The sequence below is a fragment of the Epinephelus lanceolatus genome, chromosome 19 (genome assembly GCF_041903045.1).
Source record: "Epinephelus lanceolatus isolate andai-2023 chromosome 19, ASM4190304v1, whole genome shotgun sequence".
NCBI classification, from domain to species: Eukaryota; Metazoa; Chordata; class Actinopteri; order Perciformes; family Serranidae; genus Epinephelus; species Epinephelus lanceolatus.
The window spans coordinates 5,252,407-5,274,658 of NC_135752.1; the positions used below are offsets into that span (position 1 = coordinate 5,252,407).

General features: G+C 40.5%; 1 protein-coding gene across 2 annotated transcripts in view; it reads right to left on the reverse strand.

The window, feature by feature from the left end:
- Window positions 1–22,252, reverse strand: part of tln1 (talin 1) — a 177,506-nt gene that overhangs the window by 41,576 nt on the left and 113,678 nt on the right. For both annotated transcript variants that reach the window (XM_033646697.2, XM_078161887.1), the window contains 12 exons: window positions 21,605–21,727; window positions 20,760–20,903; window positions 20,472–20,633; window positions 19,879–20,019; window positions 19,391–19,572; window positions 18,024–18,156; window positions 17,459–17,560; window positions 17,106–17,276; window positions 11,945–12,193; window positions 3,002–3,121; window positions 2,745–2,891; window positions 2,095–2,261 (listed from right to left, as the gene is read on the reverse strand). In XM_033646697.2, the coding sequence (XP_033502588.1) occupies window positions 2,095–2,261; window positions 2,745–2,891; window positions 3,002–3,121; window positions 11,945–12,193; window positions 17,106–17,276; window positions 17,459–17,560; window positions 18,024–18,156; window positions 19,391–19,572; window positions 19,879–20,019; window positions 20,472–20,633; window positions 20,760–20,903; window positions 21,605–21,727 (1,841 nt within the window). The remainder of the gene's footprint in view (window positions 1–2,094; window positions 2,262–2,744; window positions 2,892–3,001; window positions 3,122–11,944; window positions 12,194–17,105; window positions 17,277–17,458; window positions 17,561–18,023; window positions 18,157–19,390; window positions 19,573–19,878; window positions 20,020–20,471; window positions 20,634–20,759; window positions 20,904–21,604; window positions 21,728–22,252) is intronic.

Below are 22,252 nucleotides of genomic sequence, written 5' to 3' on the forward strand. Positions count from 1 at the left end.
GCACACAAGAAGGTTACAGAGTCACTGTGGAGCTTTGATAATGCAAAACAAAGATGGTGCAAATATCTAATAACGAACATGAAACTGGTCCTGTTAGATAATTACAGTATTTCTGATTTTCCACATCTTTATACATATATATCAGCATTTAAAAGTGAAATATGTTTAAGCTTTAGGACACAGTCTTGATGATAGTGAGCAGTATTTACAGGTTCCAGTGCTCACTAGGGCTGAGTACTGACTTCAGTATTTAAATGGCACAAAGGAATTGATTTGGTACCATCAACCACTGAAAAAAGGCCTTGTAATTTGGTCCCAAAATTCAATCCCTAAGGAGTAAATCTAATCGGTGTCAGTGAGCCAACAAGCATGCAGCATGTTTGCACCAAGCTCTAATAACGCTGGCGTTTGGCTGTCTAATGTTAATGTTTAATGTTACGTCATTGAGGCATGCAGGGACAACACTTGGGGCTGACGGGGGCTGGTGTGTGTGTGTGGGTGTGTGTGTGTGTGTGTGTGTGTGTAATAATAATAATAATAATAATTATGATAATAAATGACCAAAAACATTGGTTGATAAAGGGAAACACTGTCTATATTACTGCATAATTAGCAACATCAAAATGAGTGTAAATACAACATAAATTCAACAGAGAGGGCTATTTGTGGGGCGTCAACAGTATGCTTACTCATACATAACTAGAATTACTGTCCCGTGTTTTATGCCTACTTGCACCCGTCAAGTTTCCCTTAAGCCCTGTTTCCACTAAACACTTTAAGTATGGTACCTTTGGAACCAAAATTAACCCTTCAGACATGGTACCTAGACCCTAGCATTTCCACCACAAACAGTACTTACTGTATTTCCTCATTACCTGTGACACAGATGGAAGTCTGCACCTCTAGGTTTGTGCATTTAGTTCTTCTCAGGCAAGCTCAGGGGTTTAATGTTGCCGGAGCCCACGAACGATGCTTTTTTCTTTTCCATGTGAGGATTAGAATATATGCAGTTCAAAAATAGGGACTGTATGGAACGGTTCCATTGAACTGAACTGAACTGTACCATACTGCTTGGTGGAAACAGGGTTTTTCATTTTACAACCATGTCTGTTAAAACATAGATGCTTCACACCCATTGTTCACCCAACAGCACAGAAGATCTATACATTGAGAACAGTTTCAAAGTGGGCACCGAAGATTGGTGTCACCAATTATGTATCTGGCCAAATGTCTCCCCTTCTGTTCCTGAGTTATGATGTTGAATAATGGCCAGAAAAGTGTTTTATGTAGAACATTATGATATCACAGTGAAGTTGACTTTGACCTTTTGGATATAAAATGTCAACATTTCATCATTTTGCCCTATTAGACATATATAGTACACATAGACTTATGGCCAAAACACATTTTTTGAGGTAACACTGACCTTGACCTTCAACCACAAAATTCTACTGTTTATTTTTCAGTCCAAGTAGATGTTTTTGCCAAATTTAAAGAAATTCCCTCAAGCTGTTTTTGAGATATTGTGTTCACGCGTATGAAATAGATGTAAGGTTACAACAATCTTGACCTTTGACCACCAAAATCTAATCAGTTCATCCTCGAATCCAAGTCAACCTTTGTGCCAAATTTGAAGAAATTCCCTCAAGGCCCTCTTAAGAAAAAGCATTTACAAGAATGAGACAAACAAGGCCACAGTGACCTTGACCTATGACCACAAAAATCTAATCAGTTCATTGTTAAGTCCAAGTGGACATCTGTGCCAAATTTGAAGAAATTTCCTTGAGGCATTCAAGACATATGTTCACAAGAATGAGACGTACATAAAGTACAACCACAGGCGACCCTCCGGTTCCCAACCCAAGTCCCTATGGACTGAGCTACTGCCGCCCCAAAATGGCTGCCAGCCGGAGTCGAATCTGCGACCGCTGCAGCGAGGCATCACCTCTGTATATTTATTATTTGATTTATATTTCCTAAATGATTGACGACCCAAATTTCTTTACTTTATCTATGATCGAGTTTCCCTTCAGAATAACTAAGTTTCTCCTGTTGTGATGATCTTTTATAGAGGGTCTCTGTAGTGATGAGCACCTGTGGTCAGCAAAGGTCTCTGCGTTCTCTCTGTTCAGAGTACCAGCAGTGGCAAACATAATGGTGGTGTCTAGGTCCGCAATGATTCCAGACACAGCACTGGCTGCTGTGATGCAGGCCTGGGTGCCACGGTTACCTGCCTGCAGGGACGCCAACACATGGGAGACCTGCAAGAAGAAGACCAACCTGTTCTGAGTGAAAGTTGGACTGTCTATGTGTATCTAGTAGTAGTAGTAGTAGTGTGTTTTAAAATAAAGCCATAAACCACTGTTAATAAGAAAAAACTCAAAAACAAAACCCTGTGAATAAGGAAAATAAAAAATAAAACTTCTAATATGACATCTGACAGTTACAATAAGTGACTGTGTATATCTGTGTAAAAATATCCAAGTTTGCTTCATTATAAGTATGAAAAAATGTCATATGGAAGCAGTAGGTGTTAGCAGTGAGTGGGGGTGAACTTTTGGCTTAGTTTGTTAAGACACCAACAATGACCAGCAGGTCCCCCACTCAAACCTCTGCTGGAGAACTTTGTTGCATCTCTTGCTTTTATGTTTCCTATCATCTCTTCACTGTTGATGTGTAATAAACACATAAAATGCCAAAAAAATGATTGAAAAAAGAAGTGAAGGGATTGGTTGTGGTCTGACCTTCTCAGAGACTTTGCGAGCGCTTTCAATCAGCTCTTTCTTGGTGAACGAGTCGTTGGGGCTGCACTGCAGAGCTCCAGCTTTGGTCACCAGACCTGTGCAGCTAAAACCCAGCTCTCCCACCTGCTTCTTAATGTGAGAACCAATCTGGAAACAAACAAAGAGATACATGTGAATAACAGCATGAAAATGGAGCTAGCATGGCCTGAAAGTGTCTCTCCGAAGATGGCATGCTGAGGTACGGTTAGTTTATTTACTTCATCATTCTCTGCAGTCATGGCTGCATATTTGGCTTCATTTGCAAGATTTCCAAACTCATTGGTCAGCTGGTTGGCCAGTCCTCCAAGGTCATCAGGGTTGGTGTTTGACTTGGTCACCTGAAGACAAGAAAGAAGATAAGAAACCACATTAGTTGAGTTATAGGCGCATCCATCTGGTTTTTACCAGGTGTTAGTTAAAAAAGTTATTTAAAAAAAAAAAAAAAAAAAAAAAAAAAAATATATATATATATATATATATATATATATAGATATATATACACACACACATCTATATCTATACACACACACATCTATATCTATATATATATATATATATATATATATATATATATATATATACAGTACAGGCCAAAAGTTTGGACACACCTTCTCATTCAATGCGTTTTCTTTATTTTCATGACTATTTACATTGTAGATTCTCACTGAAGGCATCAAAACTATGAATGAACACATGTGGAGTTATGTACTTAACAGGCTATTGTTGTGTAAGGGCTATTTGACCAAGAAGGAGAGTGATGGAGTGCTGCGGCAGATGACCTGGCCTCCACAGTCACCGGACCTGAACCCAATCGAGATGGTTTGGGGTGAGCTGGACCGCAGAGTGAAGGCAAAGGGGCCAACAAGTGCTAAACACCTCTGGGAACTCCTTCAAGACTGTTGGAAAACCATTTCAGGTGACTACCTCTTGAAGCTCATGGAGAGAATGCCAAGAGTGTGCAAAGCAGTAATCAGAGCAAAGGGTGGCTATTTTGAAGAAACTAGAATATAAAACATGTTTTCAGTTATTTCACCTTTTTTTGTTAAGTACATAACTCCACATGTATTCATTCATAGTTTTGATGCCTTCAGTGAGAATCTACAATGTAAATAGTCATGAAAATAAAGAAAACGCATTGAATGAGAAGGTGTGTCCAAACTTTTGGCCTGTACTGTATATATGTATATCTATCTATCTATCTATCTATCTATGTGTGCGTTTTTTTTGTTTTTACAGAAAATTAGTCTACTTTTATTGTACTGGTTCATGTAATGACATCAAAACTTGTGCCTTATCTGCTCTGTGTATTTCAATAAAAAACTGAATTACCACCCTGCTGTTTTATGCCTCTGCGCACTGGTCAAGGTTCTCTTACAGTCTGAATCCATGTCTGAGAAAAAATACTTTGCACAAATTTCCCCGCCCTGGCAGCACAGAAGATCTATACAATCAGCACAGTTTCAAGTTGGGCACCAAAACATATTTTGTGAGGTCACACTGACCTTGACTGGCAATGTTCAACCACAGAATTCAAATAAACACAAGAAGTTTGTGCTCTAGAAAAGGTTCAGCACTCAGTGAATAACCTCCTAAGCCCTATGATAAGCTATTATGGCAAGGCTTAACTATACAGACCAGTGAGCAGTGATAACTAACATGTCTTTGGGGTCATCGGGTAGGAACCTCCTTTCACCAGTGTTTCGTCTAGTTGGTCCCACGTCACCTCCAGGAGGCTAGACAGTGATCTCTGGCGTCCCAGAGACACTCCCCTAATGCCAGGTCTCACTGCTCCCCACACTAACCCAATAACCTCCTTTACCTTACTTACACATGGCTTTCTCAGCCCAAACAGCACCGCCACCTTCAACTAAACCCAGGCTCCATACATGCGAGCTCCAGGTAGAAGCAATGCTGATACTACCTTTCCTAGCACATTCACCATACTCTATTTCACATGCTACATAGCGTAACTACAATCTAAGCTAAAGTTAAAGGAGATAAATAAACTTACAGGATCAGCAAACACACTCACCTTGCAGCATGGTCTCAAACAAAAGGGATTCAAATAGGCCACTCCCACACTTAAATAACCTTCCTCTTCCTGAATTTCCTCCTTACTTACACATGGCTTTCTCAGCCCAAACAGCACTGCCACCTTCAACCAAACCCAGGCTCCATACATGCGAGCTCCAGGTAGAAGTAGTGCTGATTCTACCTTTCCTAGCACATTCACCATACTCTATTTCACACGCTACATAGCATAACTACAATATAAGCTAAAGTTAAAGGAGATAAATAAACTTACAGGATCAGCAAACACACTCACCTTGCAGCATGGTCTCAAACAAAAGGGATTCAAATAGGCCACTCCCACACTTAAATAACCTTCCTCTTCCTGAATTTCCTCCTTACTTACACATGGCTTTCTCAGCCCAAACAGCACTGCCACCTTCAACCAAACCCAGGCTCCATACATGCGAGCTCCAGGTAGAAGTAGTGCTGATACTACCTTTCCTAGCACATTCACCATACTCTATTTCACATGCTACATAGCATAGCTACAATATAAGCTAAAGTTAAAGGAGATAGATAAACTCACAGGATCAGCAAACACACTCACCTTGCAGCATGGTCTCAAACAAAAGGGATACAAATAGGCCACTCCCACACTTAAATAACCTTCCTCTTCCTGGATTTCCTCCTGAGAGGAAGTGGATCTCTCCACCTGATCTCAAGGAGTTATGTACTCTGCTTAGTAGTTCCCCCTGCTGGTGCCCAACTGACATTATTTCTACGCTTCCAGATCCACTGGCTACACCTAATTGATTCATCTGACATTTCCTTCACTGTCTTCCTCAAACTCTGTCCCCGCACTCCGAGTTCCCCCAGGAGCGAGACAGTTGATCTTTCTATGAATCCCCTACACCCCACTTCCACTGGACAAATCCTAGTCTTCCATCCTCGCTGCTCAGCTTCTGCTCCTAAGTCTGCATAGCTAAGCTTTTTTCTTTCATAGGCTTCTTCCACTGAGTCTTCCCAAGGAACTGTCAGCTTAATGAAATAAACTATCCGTTGACTCACTGACCACAACACTAAGTCAGGCCTCTGCTTGGTACAAACTATTTCCTGGGAAACAACAAGGTTTCCCCCTAAATCTACTTGCATTTCCCAATCACAAGCACCTTCTAGGCGGCCACACCCTTGCCTCCTTACTAACTTATCCCTTCTGTATTTCTCTCCCTCACGGACAAACTGAGTTACTAAACTCCTATCCTTAACACCTTCTAAATTCACCTGTCTTCCTTTCCCTTCGATGCCTGCAGCTAAACATTTCAACACCTGGTTATGTCGCCATGTATATCGGCCTTATGACAAGCTAACTTTACAGCCTGACAAAATATGCCTTAAGATTGCAGTACCTGAACACAATGGGCATGATGGGTCCTCATTTACCAACAGTTTTAGGTTCTGGGGGGATGGTAACACATCGTATGTAGCCCCTACCAGGAATCTAATACGATTCTCCTCCATACTCCACAGGACCCTCCAACTAAGCTTCCTCTTCTCTACACTTTCCCAATTCAACCACTGTCCCTGTTTAGCCTGGGCCACTACCTTTGCACCCCTTAATATCTCCTCCTGTCTACGTATCTGTTCCACAACCAGCTTTCTTTTATTTTTGAGACCTGCTTTATTCCATACCAGTTTGCCTGAGCCAAGCCCCAGGCCTCCCCGGCCAAACTGAACATTACCTACAATCTCTGCATGCCTAAGAGCTGCCTCTGCCTCCTGAACTGCCGATCTTGGGTTCCACTTCCTCCCCTTGGTTGGATTTGGAACCACACTCCTAACTACCACGTCCTTACTCCCAGATAACAAGAGCTCTGTCCTGACCTTGGTACATTTAAATTCCTCTGTTAAACTAGATACTGGCAGCTGAAGTATCCCTTTTCCATACAATGCAACACTACTTAGGCATCTAGGAGCGCCCAACCACTTCCTAATATAGGAGCTAACTGACCTTTCAATTCTCTCCACAACGGATACTGGAATTTCGTAAATTGACAATGGCCACATTAACCTAGGATATAGCCCAAATTGCAAACACCACAACTTCAACTTTCCTGGAAGTTCTGATTTATCTATTCTATCCAATCCTTCAGCCACATCTTTTCTAAATTTCACCACCTGTTCCTCATCATTCAGCTCTACATTGTACCACCTACCTAAGCTCTTTACTGACTTTTGATTTCCTCATCTATGACAAACTTCCTATCACTTAACTTCCCTCTACATATCGAGATGCTTCTAGATTTACTCGGCTTGATCTTCATGCTGGCCCACTTGAGGTTCTTATTTACCTTCTCTAGTAGCCTTTTTGTACATGGCATGTCATGTCATCCATGTAAGCCCTAACTGGTGGAAGATGCAACCCATTCTGCAGTCTCTCCCCACCTAGAATTCTAATCAGTTCATTCTTCAGTCGAAGCGGATGTTTGTTTCAAATTTCAAGAAATTCCCTCAAGGTGTTCTTGAGATATGACATTCACAAGAGTGAGACAGACAAGGTCACAGTGACGCTGACCTTTGACCACCAAAAACTATTCAGTTCATCGTTGAGTCCATGTGGACATCTCTGCCAAATTTAAAGAAATTCCCTCGAGGTGTTCTTGAGATATCGGGTTCACAAGAATGGGACAGATGTACGTTCTCATGTTATGTATGTTGTACATTAAAGCATTCAACTCGCCCCCGTTAATGACCTAAAGCAGGTCTATTCAATTGGCAGCCCGCAGGCCACATGTGGCCCCGAAGCAACCTGTGGCCCGGCGATTGGTACCGAGATCCGGTATTAAATAGCCTTGGGCAAAATTAATCATGACCTTAGTGATTAGGGCTGGGTGGTATGTGTTTTTTTTTTTTTTTTTTTTTTTTTTTTACACAATATATCGATATATTTTCAAGCAAGATATACATTTAGACAATACTATTTATATCGATATAGGGTCAAATTGTGCCACATAATGCATACCAATGTTTATCTTTCCTCTCTCATACTCTCCACACAGCTCCACCCCACTCACTCACTCAGATTCTCCATCAACACTAAGAGAGACACAGAGCTGCTGTTCTGTTTAATATGTCTGTTAATTAGTCTACAGTGTCTATATGTTGCACAAGCTACCCTAAATCAGTCTGTGAGATGAATGAAGTTACAGCAGTGGCACCTGTACAATACTGCAGGCCTTTTCCTCTATAACCTTTAGCCGTGTCCGGTCGAGTGCTGATTTGTGTTTCTGTGATCAGTTTGGACGCTGTCATTCACTGCTATTATGGTTAACAGTCACGGTCTACACAAGCACATCGCACTAGTGGGGCTAACTAAAATTAAAATTGTCTGTATGTAGTCTAACACTGTATCTAAAAATGTACCTGAGCCAGCCGACCTGCAGACAAAATGTAGCTGAGGTAGCCGACCTGCAGACAGTGAAGTCTTCTCAGTAGACGGGGGAAAAAAGGCGGAACGAATGACTGATTTTGACTGGTTTGTGTTCTTCATGCTTAGATAAAGAGTATTGTTACAGTACAGGCCAAAAGTTTGGACACACCTTCTCATTCAATGCGTTTTCTTTATTTTCATGACTATTTACATTGTAGATTCTCACTGAAGGCATCAAAACTATGAATGAACACATGTGGAGTTATGTACTTAACAAAAAAAGTGAAATAACTGAAAACATGTTTTATATTCTAGTTTCTTCAAAATAGCCACCCTTTGCTCTGATTACTGCTTTGCACACTCTTGGCATTCTCTCCATGAGCTTCAAGAGGTAGTCACCTGAAATGGTTTCCACTTCACAGGTGTGCCTTATCAGGGTTAATTAGTGGAATTTCTTGCTTTATCAATGGGGTTGGGACCATCAGTTGTGTTGTGCAGAAGTCAGGTTAATACACAGCCAACAGCCCTATTGGACCACTGTTAAAATTCATATTATGGCAAGAACCAATCAGCTAACTAAAGAAAAACGAGTGGCCATCATTACTTTAAGAAATGAAGGTCAGTCAGTCCGGAAAATTGCAAAAACTTTAAATGTGTCCCCAAGTGGAGTCGCAAAAACCATCAAGTGCTACAACGAAACTGGCACACATGAGGACCGACCCAGGAAAGGAAGACCAAGAGTCACCTCTGCTTCTGAGGATAAGTTCATCCGAGTCACCAGCCTCAGAAATCGCAAGTTAACAGCAGCTCAGATCAGAGACCAGATGAATGCCACACAGAGTTCTAGCAGCAGACCCATCTCGAGAACAACTGTTAGAGGAGACTGCGCCAATCAGGCCTTCATGGTCAAATAGCTGCTAGGAAACCACTGCTAAGGAGAGGCAACAAGCAGAAGAGATTTGTTTGGGCCAAGAAACACAAGGAATGGACATTAGACCAGTGGAAATCTGTGCTTTGGTCTGATGAGTCCAAATTTGAGATCTTTGGTTCCAACCGCCGTGTCTTTGTGAGACGCAGAAAAGGTGAACGGATGGATTCCACATGCCTGGTTCCCACTGTGAAGCATGGAGGAGGAGGTGTGATGGTGAGAGGGTGTTTTGCTGGTGACACTGTTGGGGATTTATTCAAAATTGAAGGCACACTGAACCAGCATGGCTACCACAGCATCCTGCAGCGACATGCCATCCCATCCGGTTTGCGTTTAGTTGGACGATCATTTATTTTTCAACAGGACAATGACCCCAAACACACCTCCAGGCTGTGTAAGGGCTATTTGACCAAGAAGGAGAGTGATGGAGTGCTGCGGCAGATGACCTGGCCTCCACAGTCACCGGACCTGAACCCAATCGAGATGGTTTGGGGTGAGCTGGACCGCAGAGTGAAGGCAAAGGGGCCAACAAGTGCTAAACACCTCTGGGAACTCCTTCAAGACTGTTGGAAAACCATTTCAGGTGACTACCTCTTGAAGCTCATGGAGAGAATGCCAAGAGTGTGCAAAGCAGTAATCAGAGCAAAGGGTGGCTATTTTGAAGAAACTAGAATATAAAACATGTTTTCAGTTATTTCACCTTTTTTTGTTAAGTACATAACTCCACATGTGTTCATTCATAGTTTTGATGCCTTCAGTGAGAATCTACAATGTAAATAGTCATGAAAATAAAGAAAACGCATTGAATGAGAAGGTGTGTCCAAACTTTTGGCCTGTACTGTATGTCAGGAGGAATATTCATTTTATTATTGGTGACTGTTGCTGCCATGGACTGTATAAAACTATATCCTATGTATTTGACCTAAAAGCAAAACGACAGGAGGTAAATGGACCTGCATTTGTACTGTGCCTTTCTAGTCATCCAACCACTCAAAGCGCTTTTTACACTACGAGTCACATTCACCCATTCACACACACATTCATACAATGGTGGCCAAGACTACCATACAAGGTGCCACCTGCTACTGTGTTTTTTTTTAACTCACTCACACACCGATGGAAGCAGCATCAGGAGCAATTTGGGGTTCAGCATCTTGCTCAAGAATACTTTTACATGCAGACAGGAGGAGCCGGGGATCAAACTGCTGATCTTCAAATTGGTGACCGACCTGCTCTACCTCTAAGCCACAGTGTGCATGTGTGTGTATAGGTGTGTGGAGGACAGAGGAAAGAGGAGATGCCGGTAGAGAGAAAGAGTGTGTTATTAGTTACTGTTCATGCCACTTATTATGCTTGTGTGCATTGATATATACATATATATATATATATATATATATATATATATATATATATATATATATATATATATCTTATTACTATATAATGACGAAACCTCTGTCTGTGTGTGTGTCTGTATGTTTGTTTCACGTTTTTCTCCTCACTAACTTGGTCAATCCATGTGAAATTTGGCACAGTGGTAGAGAGTTATGGGAGGATGCGAATGAAGCAATATTACATCAATTGGCCAAAGGGGGGCGCTATAGCGAATGGAAAACTAAAACTGAGTTTCTATAATGCAACTAATATTGCAGAGGGCGTGGCTCATCACATAAAGGTGTATAACATCTCAAGGGTTTCACCGATCACCACGCAACTTTGTAGGCATATGACCATACATAATCTGAGGGGACCCCTCCATTATTGACCCGATCAAACAAAATGGGGGCGCTAGAGAGCTCATTTCTTATCTAGGCCTAACCGTCATATCAATTTTTACTAAACGTCATATCAATTTTTACTAAACTTTACTAAACCGATCGCTGTGGCTCCTCCTGTGGCCGAATGTTGTTGTTGTTATTTTTTTCCTAATTTTTGGTATGACTAAGTCATGGTATGGTATGCTGTACATAATCACGGAAACTGTCAGTGTGTCATTCTGTCAGTCAGTCAGTCAGTCATTCTACCAGTGCGCCCCACCTTTAAGTCAATACAACATATAAACACTTTAACTATCTGCCTTTCAACATGCTACCTGAAAGACTAATGTACAGTTTTAGCCCACTAACTATCCCACTATTGGCAAAGGTACTACTGTACTTTCAATAAAGCAATCATACTATCAAATTCACAAAAACTCTGTCTGAATACATTGCTCTTCTTAATGGGTTCAGTTGACTATTTAATCTGCAATTTCCTATGACCTGTATCCCAAACACACACCTGAAACTGTACGTGGGCAACTGTGCACTCAATGGGTATGGACTAGTGTATATATATATATATATATATATATATATATATATATATATCTATATATATATATATCTATATATATATATATACACACAGAATATACACAAAATAAGTGTTGCATTGCAAGGCTCTGAGATAACATTATCTTCTCTCTTCTGCTTCTAAGCGATGACTTTACAGCTCACAGCAACTTAAAATAATTGATACTTAGTGTCACACATTTCCCATCCATCGTTAGGGCAGTTGACTTGTTTACTATATTACACAAATGTCACTATCACACTGATGTGATAGTGACATTTTATTGTTGCTGTGTTGCTGTGTTTATATCATAAAATGTAGACAGGTATATGTAGTAGTCGTGCCTAACAACCCTTTAGCTGTTTTAAAATCAAGCAAACTACGGCCTGAACTACAGCTTGATAAAAAATTCAACTTTATCATACTTCTGCCTGTTGGATGATCATCACAATGCCTTACCATCTCCTGCACAGTGACAGCGATGGCCTTGGCTGTCTTAACCATGGTGGTCTGGTAGTCCACAAAGGTGCCTTCAGGTTCAAGTGCAGGTGAGTCTTCCATCTTATTGATAGCATCATTGATGGAGTCCACCATGCCACCCACAGCACCAGCTGCACTGGCTGCCTCAGCCAGAGTGGCACCCAGGTCATCCACTGCTTCTTTCATCATCTGCACTGACTCCTCCAGGGCCTCCTGCATGTGTGCTGCCTGGAGAAAGGAAAACATATTTGAATGGGCTATGCTACAATATTCAAACAACTCAGCAACACAATTCAGTAAAATCCAGCAAATTACATGGAACAAATGTCGATAGAATAAGATAAAAACAGTAAAATGGCCACATAAAACATACTGGAGGTCGAAAAATAACACACTGGGCTAATATTAAAGGCTTTAAAAAAAAAAAAAAAAAAAAAAAAAACTTTAATAAGTAACCAGTGAAGCGAGGCCAGAACAGGGGTGGTATGATCTTGTCTCTTTGAATTTGTCAGAAGACAAGCAGCAGACAGTAGGTTTGCATGACATCAGTGAAAATTGATTTATTGTGTTAGTCCGACTAAAACCTGACTTTAAAATCGGGTAAACCTGTTAGTCTGACTGAAATCATACTGAATTGAATTTCTCAAAGTCGGACTAACACACCCAGATAATGTGATTGGGAGTTGAATTCCTCCTGCATGTATGCAGTCAATCAGACCCAAACTGGCCTAGGTGCTCTGTGCATGCTCCACAGTATCCGCCCTGGGATTTGACCCGGAAGTCGAGTAGCATTAAATGTGTAACAAAAGAAGAAGCTGGTTACAACATGGCAAAAGCTATATCCAGAGCCATGAATTTTTGGACAGACAAGAAGACACAGTTCACGCTGTGTCAGTGGAAAGACAAATATTTGAATATACAGTACATGGGCGGCAGAAAAACATGGAGTGGCAGTTGTTTGGTCTGTGATGTAAAAGGGCCAATTAGAAAAAGGTCCAAAACTAACAAGCTGCAAGGGGGCATATCACCACCTATCGTAGCAGAGTTGGACATACTCTGGTCAATAAATCGATTCCCCTTTAGTGCTTGTATACTGGGACAAGGACAGTAGTTCAATTAAATAGCCTAGCCGAGCTACAACCAATTTGTAGGTGGACTATCCTAATGAAGTGCTACATCTTTATATTTGATTATTTTAACACAGGAACAAGGATGTATGTATATGTTTGCACATTTGTATAATGTTTGCTTGTATTATTTTTGGTGCAACATTGATGCAATGTTGACCGGTGTAAATTTCACTGACGAAAACTACGACGAAAATTTTGTCAATGACCTTTTTTCCATGAAGAAAAACGAGATGATGACAAGCTAAAAATAGATCTTGATAATAAAAACTAAAACAAAATCTATTTTATTTTCGTTGACAAGACAAGATGTGATGAAAATGTTTGTGGTGGACTATCAGACACTGAAAGCCGAGAACAGCTATGCTTGCAATTAACTTCAAATGCCGCATGAGCAAAAGGCTGGTGAACTCTAGTAAACAGTCTGCACCAGGATGTTTCGCTTACCAGCAAAACCACTCACACCGGAGCAGCATCAGCCGTTGGTGCAAGTTGTGAGCTGTAATTCTGCAGTAAATAATAAGCTTTGTCTGTCTGACTCTGGATGGTGGAGCTGTAGAATGGATTTGTGGAGTCTGTAAGTTGCAGTGGTGGCTATTAGTAGTTAGCTCCGCTTGTTAGCCACTGAACAGCAGTAGAGCAAGCAGCCATCAGCCGCTGGACGTCACTCAGTCCAGACTGGAGAAAATTTTATGGGTTGATGTTGTCTGACAGGCAGGTAGGAGGCCCAATATCTGTGAGTGTAGCTGTGCTGTCAGTAAACAGTCTGAACCCAGATAAGTTTTCTCTGACAGAGATGAAAGTTTAGTTTTAATCACCAACTCTGTGAGAGGACAAGAGCTTAAACCTCCAGACTAACATATTGCAGATTAAGAAAGAATTTAGGCTTTAATTAAGTTATTTTTCTGCTTGTTAACAGTGAGATGGATAAGTCAGAGTTTACAACTTGGGTAAAAATCCTAGTTGTCTCAGATTAGTTATTTGCCGTGCCAAAGTTTTTAAGAGCATAAAAAGAAAGATGTTGAGCCTTTCAAATGATGATCAGTAAGTGTGTGCTCATAAATCACCCCTTAAACCTGTCATTTGAACTGAGGAAAAGTAATCTTTCAGATTTCGTACAGCCATACCTCCTTCCTCCTTTGTGAGTTCTAAACCTAACTCTGTTTTTTTCCCCTTGCAAAATAAACCTCAATATAATTTTATCCCACTCAGAAAACTGTTTTGTAGAGATTTCTTCTGGAAGAGCTTGAAACATGAAAAGGAATTTTGGACGTTTCGTTTTACAGATTCATTTCTTTGAAGGTAGGTACAGTGTAGTTCAGTGCCAAAACCTGGGTTTTCTGAACATTTACTTTATATCCTGAGTATTTACCAAAGTTGTCCAAAATCCTGAACAGCTCAGGGAAAGGAAAAAAAGGTTACTTTAAATATATCAAAACGTTGTCTGTGTACAGAGCCATCTTGTGTTGTTCGCCATTGATGGTAATACATTTGATACTGTCAGTCTGTCTGATCCATTGGGCAAGGGGCTCTATATAAAGCACAAAAAGCAGGGGTGACAATCCGCAACCTTGCCTTGTGCCTCTTTCTAATTTAATTGTGTCTGACAAATACCCATTTATTTTAAATGGGCAGTTGGACTTTTGTATGGTGTATTAATTACTTTAATGAATTCTTTGTGGAACCCAAATCTCTCAAGGACGTTACACAGAAACCTCCAACTCACAGAGTCAAAGGCCTTCTCCACTTCCAGACTGACCAACAAGGTTTGTAGTTTCTGCTCCTGGATATAACTCAATATGTGCAGTGAACGTCTAATGTTATCATGGGTTTGTCTCTGTGCAATAAATCCTGTCTGGTCAGTGTGGATGAGCTGGGGAAGGACCTCCTCTACTCTCCTGGCAAGAATTGACGTATATGACTTGTAGTCAGTATTAAGAACGTCAGTATTGGGTCTAAATGATCCGCAGTCTAATATATCTTTTGGGGATGACAGAAATAATAGCCTCCCTCCATGATGGTGGGATTTTCCCATCTTTTAAAGCTGTATTAAATGTCTGAAGAAGGTTTGGAATTAGCTCAGTTCAAAAGGTCTTGTACCACTCACTAGGAAACCCATCTGGTCCCGGTGCCTTATTTGCTTTTAGCCTAGACATTGCACTATTCAACTCTTTCTCAGTTATTTCAGCTATCAATTCTGTGTTTTGGTCTTCCAATGATGTGGGTAAACTGAGGAATTCTAAAAAGTGTCCAATTTGTTGTTCATCTTCTAAATGTGGCTGTGTATATAACAGTTTATAATAAAATTTGAAATGTCGTTTGTATTTCATTTTGCGTAAACAAAAGCATTTTAGTCTGGGTCTCTGATTTTACAGATTGTGCTATCTGCCTGTTACTTTGTAAATTTTGAAATTGATACATAATATTTTTGCTTTGTTTTAATCATTTTTAATTTCTTGTGAGTAGAGAATATATATTTTATTCCTGATTTCCTTCAGTTTCAAAGTAATGTTGGGTTTTGGCTCTTTTTTTTCTGTGTTGTTTCAAGCTCCCTCAGTTCTCTGTTTAGTTCTGTTAATCTTAATCGTCTGTCTTTCTTCTTATCTGCACAAAAAGATATAATATTTTCCCTGAAAACTGCTTTCAGTGAATCCCATACAATTTCCCGTTGTCATTTCTTCCAGAAATGCTTGTATTTCTTCTTTCATACAGTATGTGTTTTAAATTGTTGATTATTTAGAATGCTTGAATCTAACCTCAATAGTGTATTTCTGGAGTTGTTACTGATTGGCAATAATAACGACAGGGGTGCATGGTCTACCTATTTTATTATTACCTATTTCACAATAATGTATTCTGTGCCGATCTCTTTTAAAAATAAAGAAATAATCAATTCTGGAATGGACAGTATGTGGGAACAATGAGTATAATCACATCCTGTTGGATAAAAATCTCTCCAGAGATCTATCAAACCCAATTCTGACATTAGAATCTTTGGTCTCTTGTGTAATAGGGTTTGAATGAATCCTTTTGAAGAGTCTAGTTTGGGATTGAGGCATATATTCCAATATCCCCCACATATAACAATACCTGTAGCCTCTGTCATCAGATCAAAAACTTTCCTAGAAAAATAAATGTTGCTACCTGGGGGGGGGGGGGGGGGGGGGGGGTAAACAATAGCAATTGTTATTTTGATGCCTTCTATCTTTGCTGTTATTAGTAAATATCTACCTTCCTAATGTTTTATTTCTGAAAGTTGTTCAAAAGGTACTTTGTGGGAGAGTAGGGTAGCTACCCCTCTCCTATGACCTGATTTGTAAGATGAATATTATACTTTGGAAAAACACATTTATCTCAACTTTTCAAAATTGTTAAAATGAGATGTTTATACAATCTGTTATCTTGATTCTAATTTCTGATTCATGAATTAGCCTAACTGGATTAGTTTAAAAACATATAGAAAACATAATGACTAAAAGTTTAGTAAAATATCGTGAATTTTCGGCAACTAAAACGTTTTAAATTTTTGTCAACTAAAACTGGGCTAAAACTATGAAGGATAAAAATGACTAAAACGTGATTAAAATTAATAAGCATTTTCATCTCAAGACTAAGACTGAATTTAAAATAGCTGTCAAGTTTACACTGGTGCTGACATTAAACATAGACCTGGAGTATAATGTCTATGTAACAATTCCAATTTAAATCTCAAAAGCAATAAACGTAGGTCAAAAAAATCACAATCAGATATTTTTTTCAAAATCACAACCCTGTTACTAAAAACTGTTGTGAGGAGCTTACTGATAACTGAAGGTGCTATTAAGGATGGCAAAAACACACTACATTAGATAATCATTAGACCGCATTATACACTGCACCATATTGGTGCATATATTGGTCCTGTGCTCTGCTAGACGCCCCAGGACCCAGTCTTACAGGGTTGTGTTATTTGGCCAGGTTTCTCTAGCAGCTTCACCTGTATAAGCCTATATGATGAGTGCCAGCTTCACTACCTTAGGGTTTCCTCCAGCCTCCTTGGCAGTGTAGAGCATCTGTAGGGCTGACTCGGTCAGGGTTTTGGTCTGGTCTAAGACAGCCATCTGCTGTTGGCTGCTGAGGATCTTAGATGCTGTGCCAATGGCTGCCATGATCAGGGGCTCAAAATAGCTGGCCATCTGAGAGACCTGTTCAAATGTGTGCAAATTAAAATGTAATGACAAGTCCAAAACACAAGATTCTGAAATGAAAGAACATATCAGGCTTAACAAACATCACTGCAGCCCTAGTCAGTCTATAGATAGACCACCAGTTAGTCATTGTTCATGTTCCACTGTATCAGGTGTAGAGGTATTGTCCTGTGTTCTACCTTGTGTCCCAGCTGGGAGGCCTCAGAGCGAGCAGCCACAGCTACAGGATCAATGAGGTTACTGATCTCATGGACTGAGGCAGCCATCTGCTCATGGAGAGTCTGCAACACATACATATATAAGATTCAGTCATGTATCTTTACTCAAGCACACATTTACCTTCATTCTTTACCGTCGCCTGAGTTTTCTTCATCATTTGAGCGTCTGAATATATTTGTTAAATTTTTACATACAAAGCTATACGCAACCCAGTGCAGTATAATACACAGTACAACTACCCTGCAATAATTACTACCTTCATTGAGGATGTAGTAGGTGGTGGTGCTGCATTGAAAAAAACAATAAATAATATTTGAGCATGAAAGTTAATTCTTGACCTTCAGTAATCTTGACACCCAGGGGAATTACAATGGCTAAAGAAAACTGTCGGAAATGGTGGAAAGCACTCAACGAAGCTAGCAGAGAGTTTCATAGCTTTTCAGTGTGTCTAATGTGTTCCTCGACAAATGGAATGGTGAGTGTGTGTGTGTGTGTGTGTGTGTGTGTGTGTGTGTGTGTGTTTACCTCCATGGAAATGTCCTCTCGGGGTGTTAGCTGCTGACTTATGGCAGCCAGAGAGGCCTGATCGACCTCACGGATGCAGCCGTTCAGCACCTCAATAGCGTCATCACACTCTCTCTGACCAGGAGCCTTTTCTCTGCACAGAAACACACACAACATGGAGAATGTATACAGTGGAAAGTGTCTGTATATGCACAATAAAGCAATGGGGCACTTTGAGACTCATACACCCACTTGACAATAGCTTAGTAGAGAAGCAAATCTTACTATTAAAATTAGTATAAAATGTCTATTGTTCCTTGGCACTCTGGATTCTCCACTCTTCAGTCATGTGTTCAGATCATGTTCAATAAACTACAGACCTTTCTATAAAGTGTCATTCTGCATTCAAATGTTGCTGATGATACATCTGTAGAAGTCTATATTCAAATACAAATTTCAGTCTGACAGACAATCCCAAAAAAAAAGTTGCAACTTATGACAGTTTAACAGAGCTGGACATGGAAGGGGAGCTGCTGATGGTGCTGCAACACGGTCTAACCTGAGGTCTTATAAAAGTCAGCTTATAATAAGAGGTGGTTCTTCAAATTGAACAAAAGAAATTGGTTACTGTGCTTTTCCATAGTATTGGTGGTATAGCAAAAAAAATATATAATCATGCTGTGTAAATCTCTATACTGTTAATGCACTCAGCCTACACGAAGCTTCTATTTTGTTTTACTTTCCCATGAAAGATTAGTGATAAGTGTCACCAATTCAGTATCTGACCAATGTCTCCCCTTCTGTTCCTGAGATATGATGCTGAATAATGGCCAGAAAAGTGTTTTTGCAGAACATTATGATGTCACAGTAAAGCTGACCTTTGACCTTTTGGATATAAAATGTCATCACTTCATCATTATTATTAATCATTTGTGTTAAATTTTGTCATAATTAGCACAAGTTCTTGAGAGACAGAAAAAAACATGTTTTTTGAGGTTACAGTGACCTTGACCGTGTTCAGAAATGAACTGATTATAATTTGGTGGTCAAAGTGGACGTTTGTACCAAATTTCAGGGAAGGTCTCTCAAGGCATTCTAGAGATCATGTTCACAAGAGTGGGACAGACAGACAGATGGATGACTTCAAAAACATGATACCTCAGGCCATAGCTGTCAGCAGAGTGGAGGCATAATAAAACATGACATGGAACAAACAAGTTGCAAATACTTAAGATGCAATAACTATGGTGCTAGAACCTGCTCTGCTAAATAAGGAAGAAGCAGTTAGTTTACCATCAGTAAGAGGGAGTGGGTTACACCAAAACAGAACATTACTCCTGAATCAGTCAGAGAAGATGGGAGAAAGTCCAGCCAATAGGAGAGTTTACCTCATGTTGGTGATGAGTTTCTTGATGGAGTCAGACACAGTCCTGGAGTGACCTGCCAGCACTGACCACTTGGGGGGATCTTTGGGGTTGACAGCCAGAGAGCGAGCAGTCTGGATCAGGCCGGTCGAGCTCTCCAGCATCGTCTTTGCTGCTGCCACAATGGGCTCCATGGCTGCATGACCCTGAGGAGAATGAGTGGAAATCAGGATAAAAAAAATCAACAAGAGAAAGAAAGACGAATGGCTACCGTTTCCAGAAGTTGTATTTGGAGACAAATGAGCACAAAACAGAGAAACCAGTCAGCACAAAATATAAGATTGTCACATGTTCAAACTGCTCCCATGCTATTTATCTTATATTTCCAAATTTCCCCTCTAGGGATCAATAAAAGGCTCATTTTCATTTAAGATAGGACAGTGAACTATCATTGTCTGATCCCGCTCTAAATTCATGTCTGATTAAACTTAGTGGTATAGGCGAGGACTTACCTCAGGGCTGATCTGAGCAGGAATGCTGGCGAACTCTGGGTTGGAGGCAAAGGCAGTCAGGTTGTCCACAGCTTCTATCAGGGGACCAGTGGCAGCTTTACACTTCTCTCTGTTCTCCTGGTTAAATGCTCCATCCAAAGCCTGCACAGGATTTTAGCCATGATTACTATCACTGTATTGCTATGTCTCTGGGACAAGAGTAGCTCTGTCCCAAGACCATTAGTCTTTTCTGACATTTCTGTTATTTTTTAAGAGTGAAGCATGAATGCTTTAGAGGACAGAGTATCCAAAAGCCATTATCCGCCTCTCTCGATCATGGCAGGATTTTTGCCCCACCTTCAAGTCTTGCCATTCAGAAAAGCTATTATAATAAATTTATAAATTAAAGTTATTATCTTAATATTATTATTAGCACTTTTGCCTTTAGACATGATCCAAAGCAAACTGAACAAAATGGTTTGTTTGAAGCACACCTCAGCCATTAAGGTTAGCCCAATGCTAAGAAATGCAAACCAGACATTTTCTTTTACTTCACACAGAGTATTTGCTTTTCATTACTTGATGATTAATTTGAAAATACTTGTACTACAAACCTTTATGGACTTGACCAGGTTGGCAGTAGTATTGGCCACTTCTTTGGCTGACTGAACAAACTGCCTCTTGGCAACAGGGTTGGGAGTTTTGGAGGAGGCCAGGCGGCAGGCGTTACACAGTGCAGAGGTGTGTTTGGCTACAATAGTGGCTGCAGAGAGCACCTGGGCAGAGAACCAGAGCACTGGGGTGAATCAAGGATGTATTCAACCACATACAGACTCACTACCCAAGATGACAAAGACTGATGATAAAACTTAATGGGATGTTGCAGTGAAGTGAGCATGTACCTGAGATTGGGTGCAGGCTGGGTCCACCAGGTTCTGGCAGGCCATCTGAATAGACTGATTAGCCCGGGCAAACTGAGCAGGGTCCACCAGGCCTTTCTGACCTGCTGAACTGTTGGGGTCTGATACTCCCACCAGGTAGGCAGCCTAAGGACATCATCAGATCACTGGTCAGTAGGGTGGGCAAACGATCAGAATTCATTATTCGATCATCAAAAAAATTAACGATCAATTATCGATTAATTGATAAGCGAGAATTTCAAAAGAGAGAAAACAAAAGAGTGCAGTGCAGACTGTCGCCGCAAGAGAGCGCGGCTGCCCCAGTTTTGAGCTTCAACCCTCCAGGTCAAAGAGGAAGAATGGCGCGCATACGCAGTTCACCCCTGGGTGTTTACAACTGTTGCCAGCCAGGGGTTACAGGCTTCAGTTTTCAGCGAAACCTCCGTCTTTCAATGGTGTAGTGTTTTCAGAGGCCTCAAGAGAAGCCGCCGAGGCTTTGGAGAGCGATGAGAGCCTCCGTCTGTTTATGATTTTTTGCCTGGCTTAGGTTCAGCGGGGGTTCTCGTGGGAACGGTGGCTCGCCAGGCCTGCAGCATTGTAGGTGAAACACTGCGACTATCGAGCAAAATTATTTGTGATCGATCATAATCCTTAAAAATCAATCATTGATAATCGAAAATTGATGCCCATCCCTACTGGTCAGATTACACCGTGGTAAGTATCGAAAGTGCAAACACAACCAAAACAGACACCTTGCCCATGGACTCAGCTATCTCTGAGCTGATGTCTCCACTGTGAGTGTTCCCAGACTATTGCAACAATAAAGCAACCTTTAGTAATAATGTTACCTGTGCAGCTGCTTCGGTCAAACCACACAGAGCTTTGGAGCCAGCACTGACTGAATCACCAAACTCTGGCAAGTTGGAGTTCTTGGCATTATGGGAAATGCCAGCCATGGACTCCCCAAGGACCTGTTAACAGGAAACCAGACATTAACACAAGAGGCATGGTTTAGTTTGGGGAATGTCTGCATTGTGTCTATTTTTGCTTCTCATGATCCACTGAGCAAACTGGGATCAACAAAATGTTAGACACAAAAAAAACAGAGTAATACACAACCATGACAGATAACCATGATGTAACTTTATGTGTAATGACTGATAGCAAAGGGTATTAAAAACTGTCAAGTACTAAAAGCTTGCATCAAATGTCTGCTCATATTCTGTATCTTGTTTACTTCATCTTTGACGGTCCCTGATAGAAATCAAAAGACTCTCACATGATTTGAGCAGTTCTTAAGTTCTTGTACAGCTGCTTGTATTCACAACCCCCATTCCAAAAAAGTTGGGATGCTGTGTAACACAAATAACAGAATGCAATGATCTGCTTTTTTTTTTTTTTTTTTTTAACCTATATTCAATTGAATATAGTAGAAAGACAAGGTATATAATGTTCAAACTTTGTTTTTTTGTAAATATGCATTCATTCTCAATTTG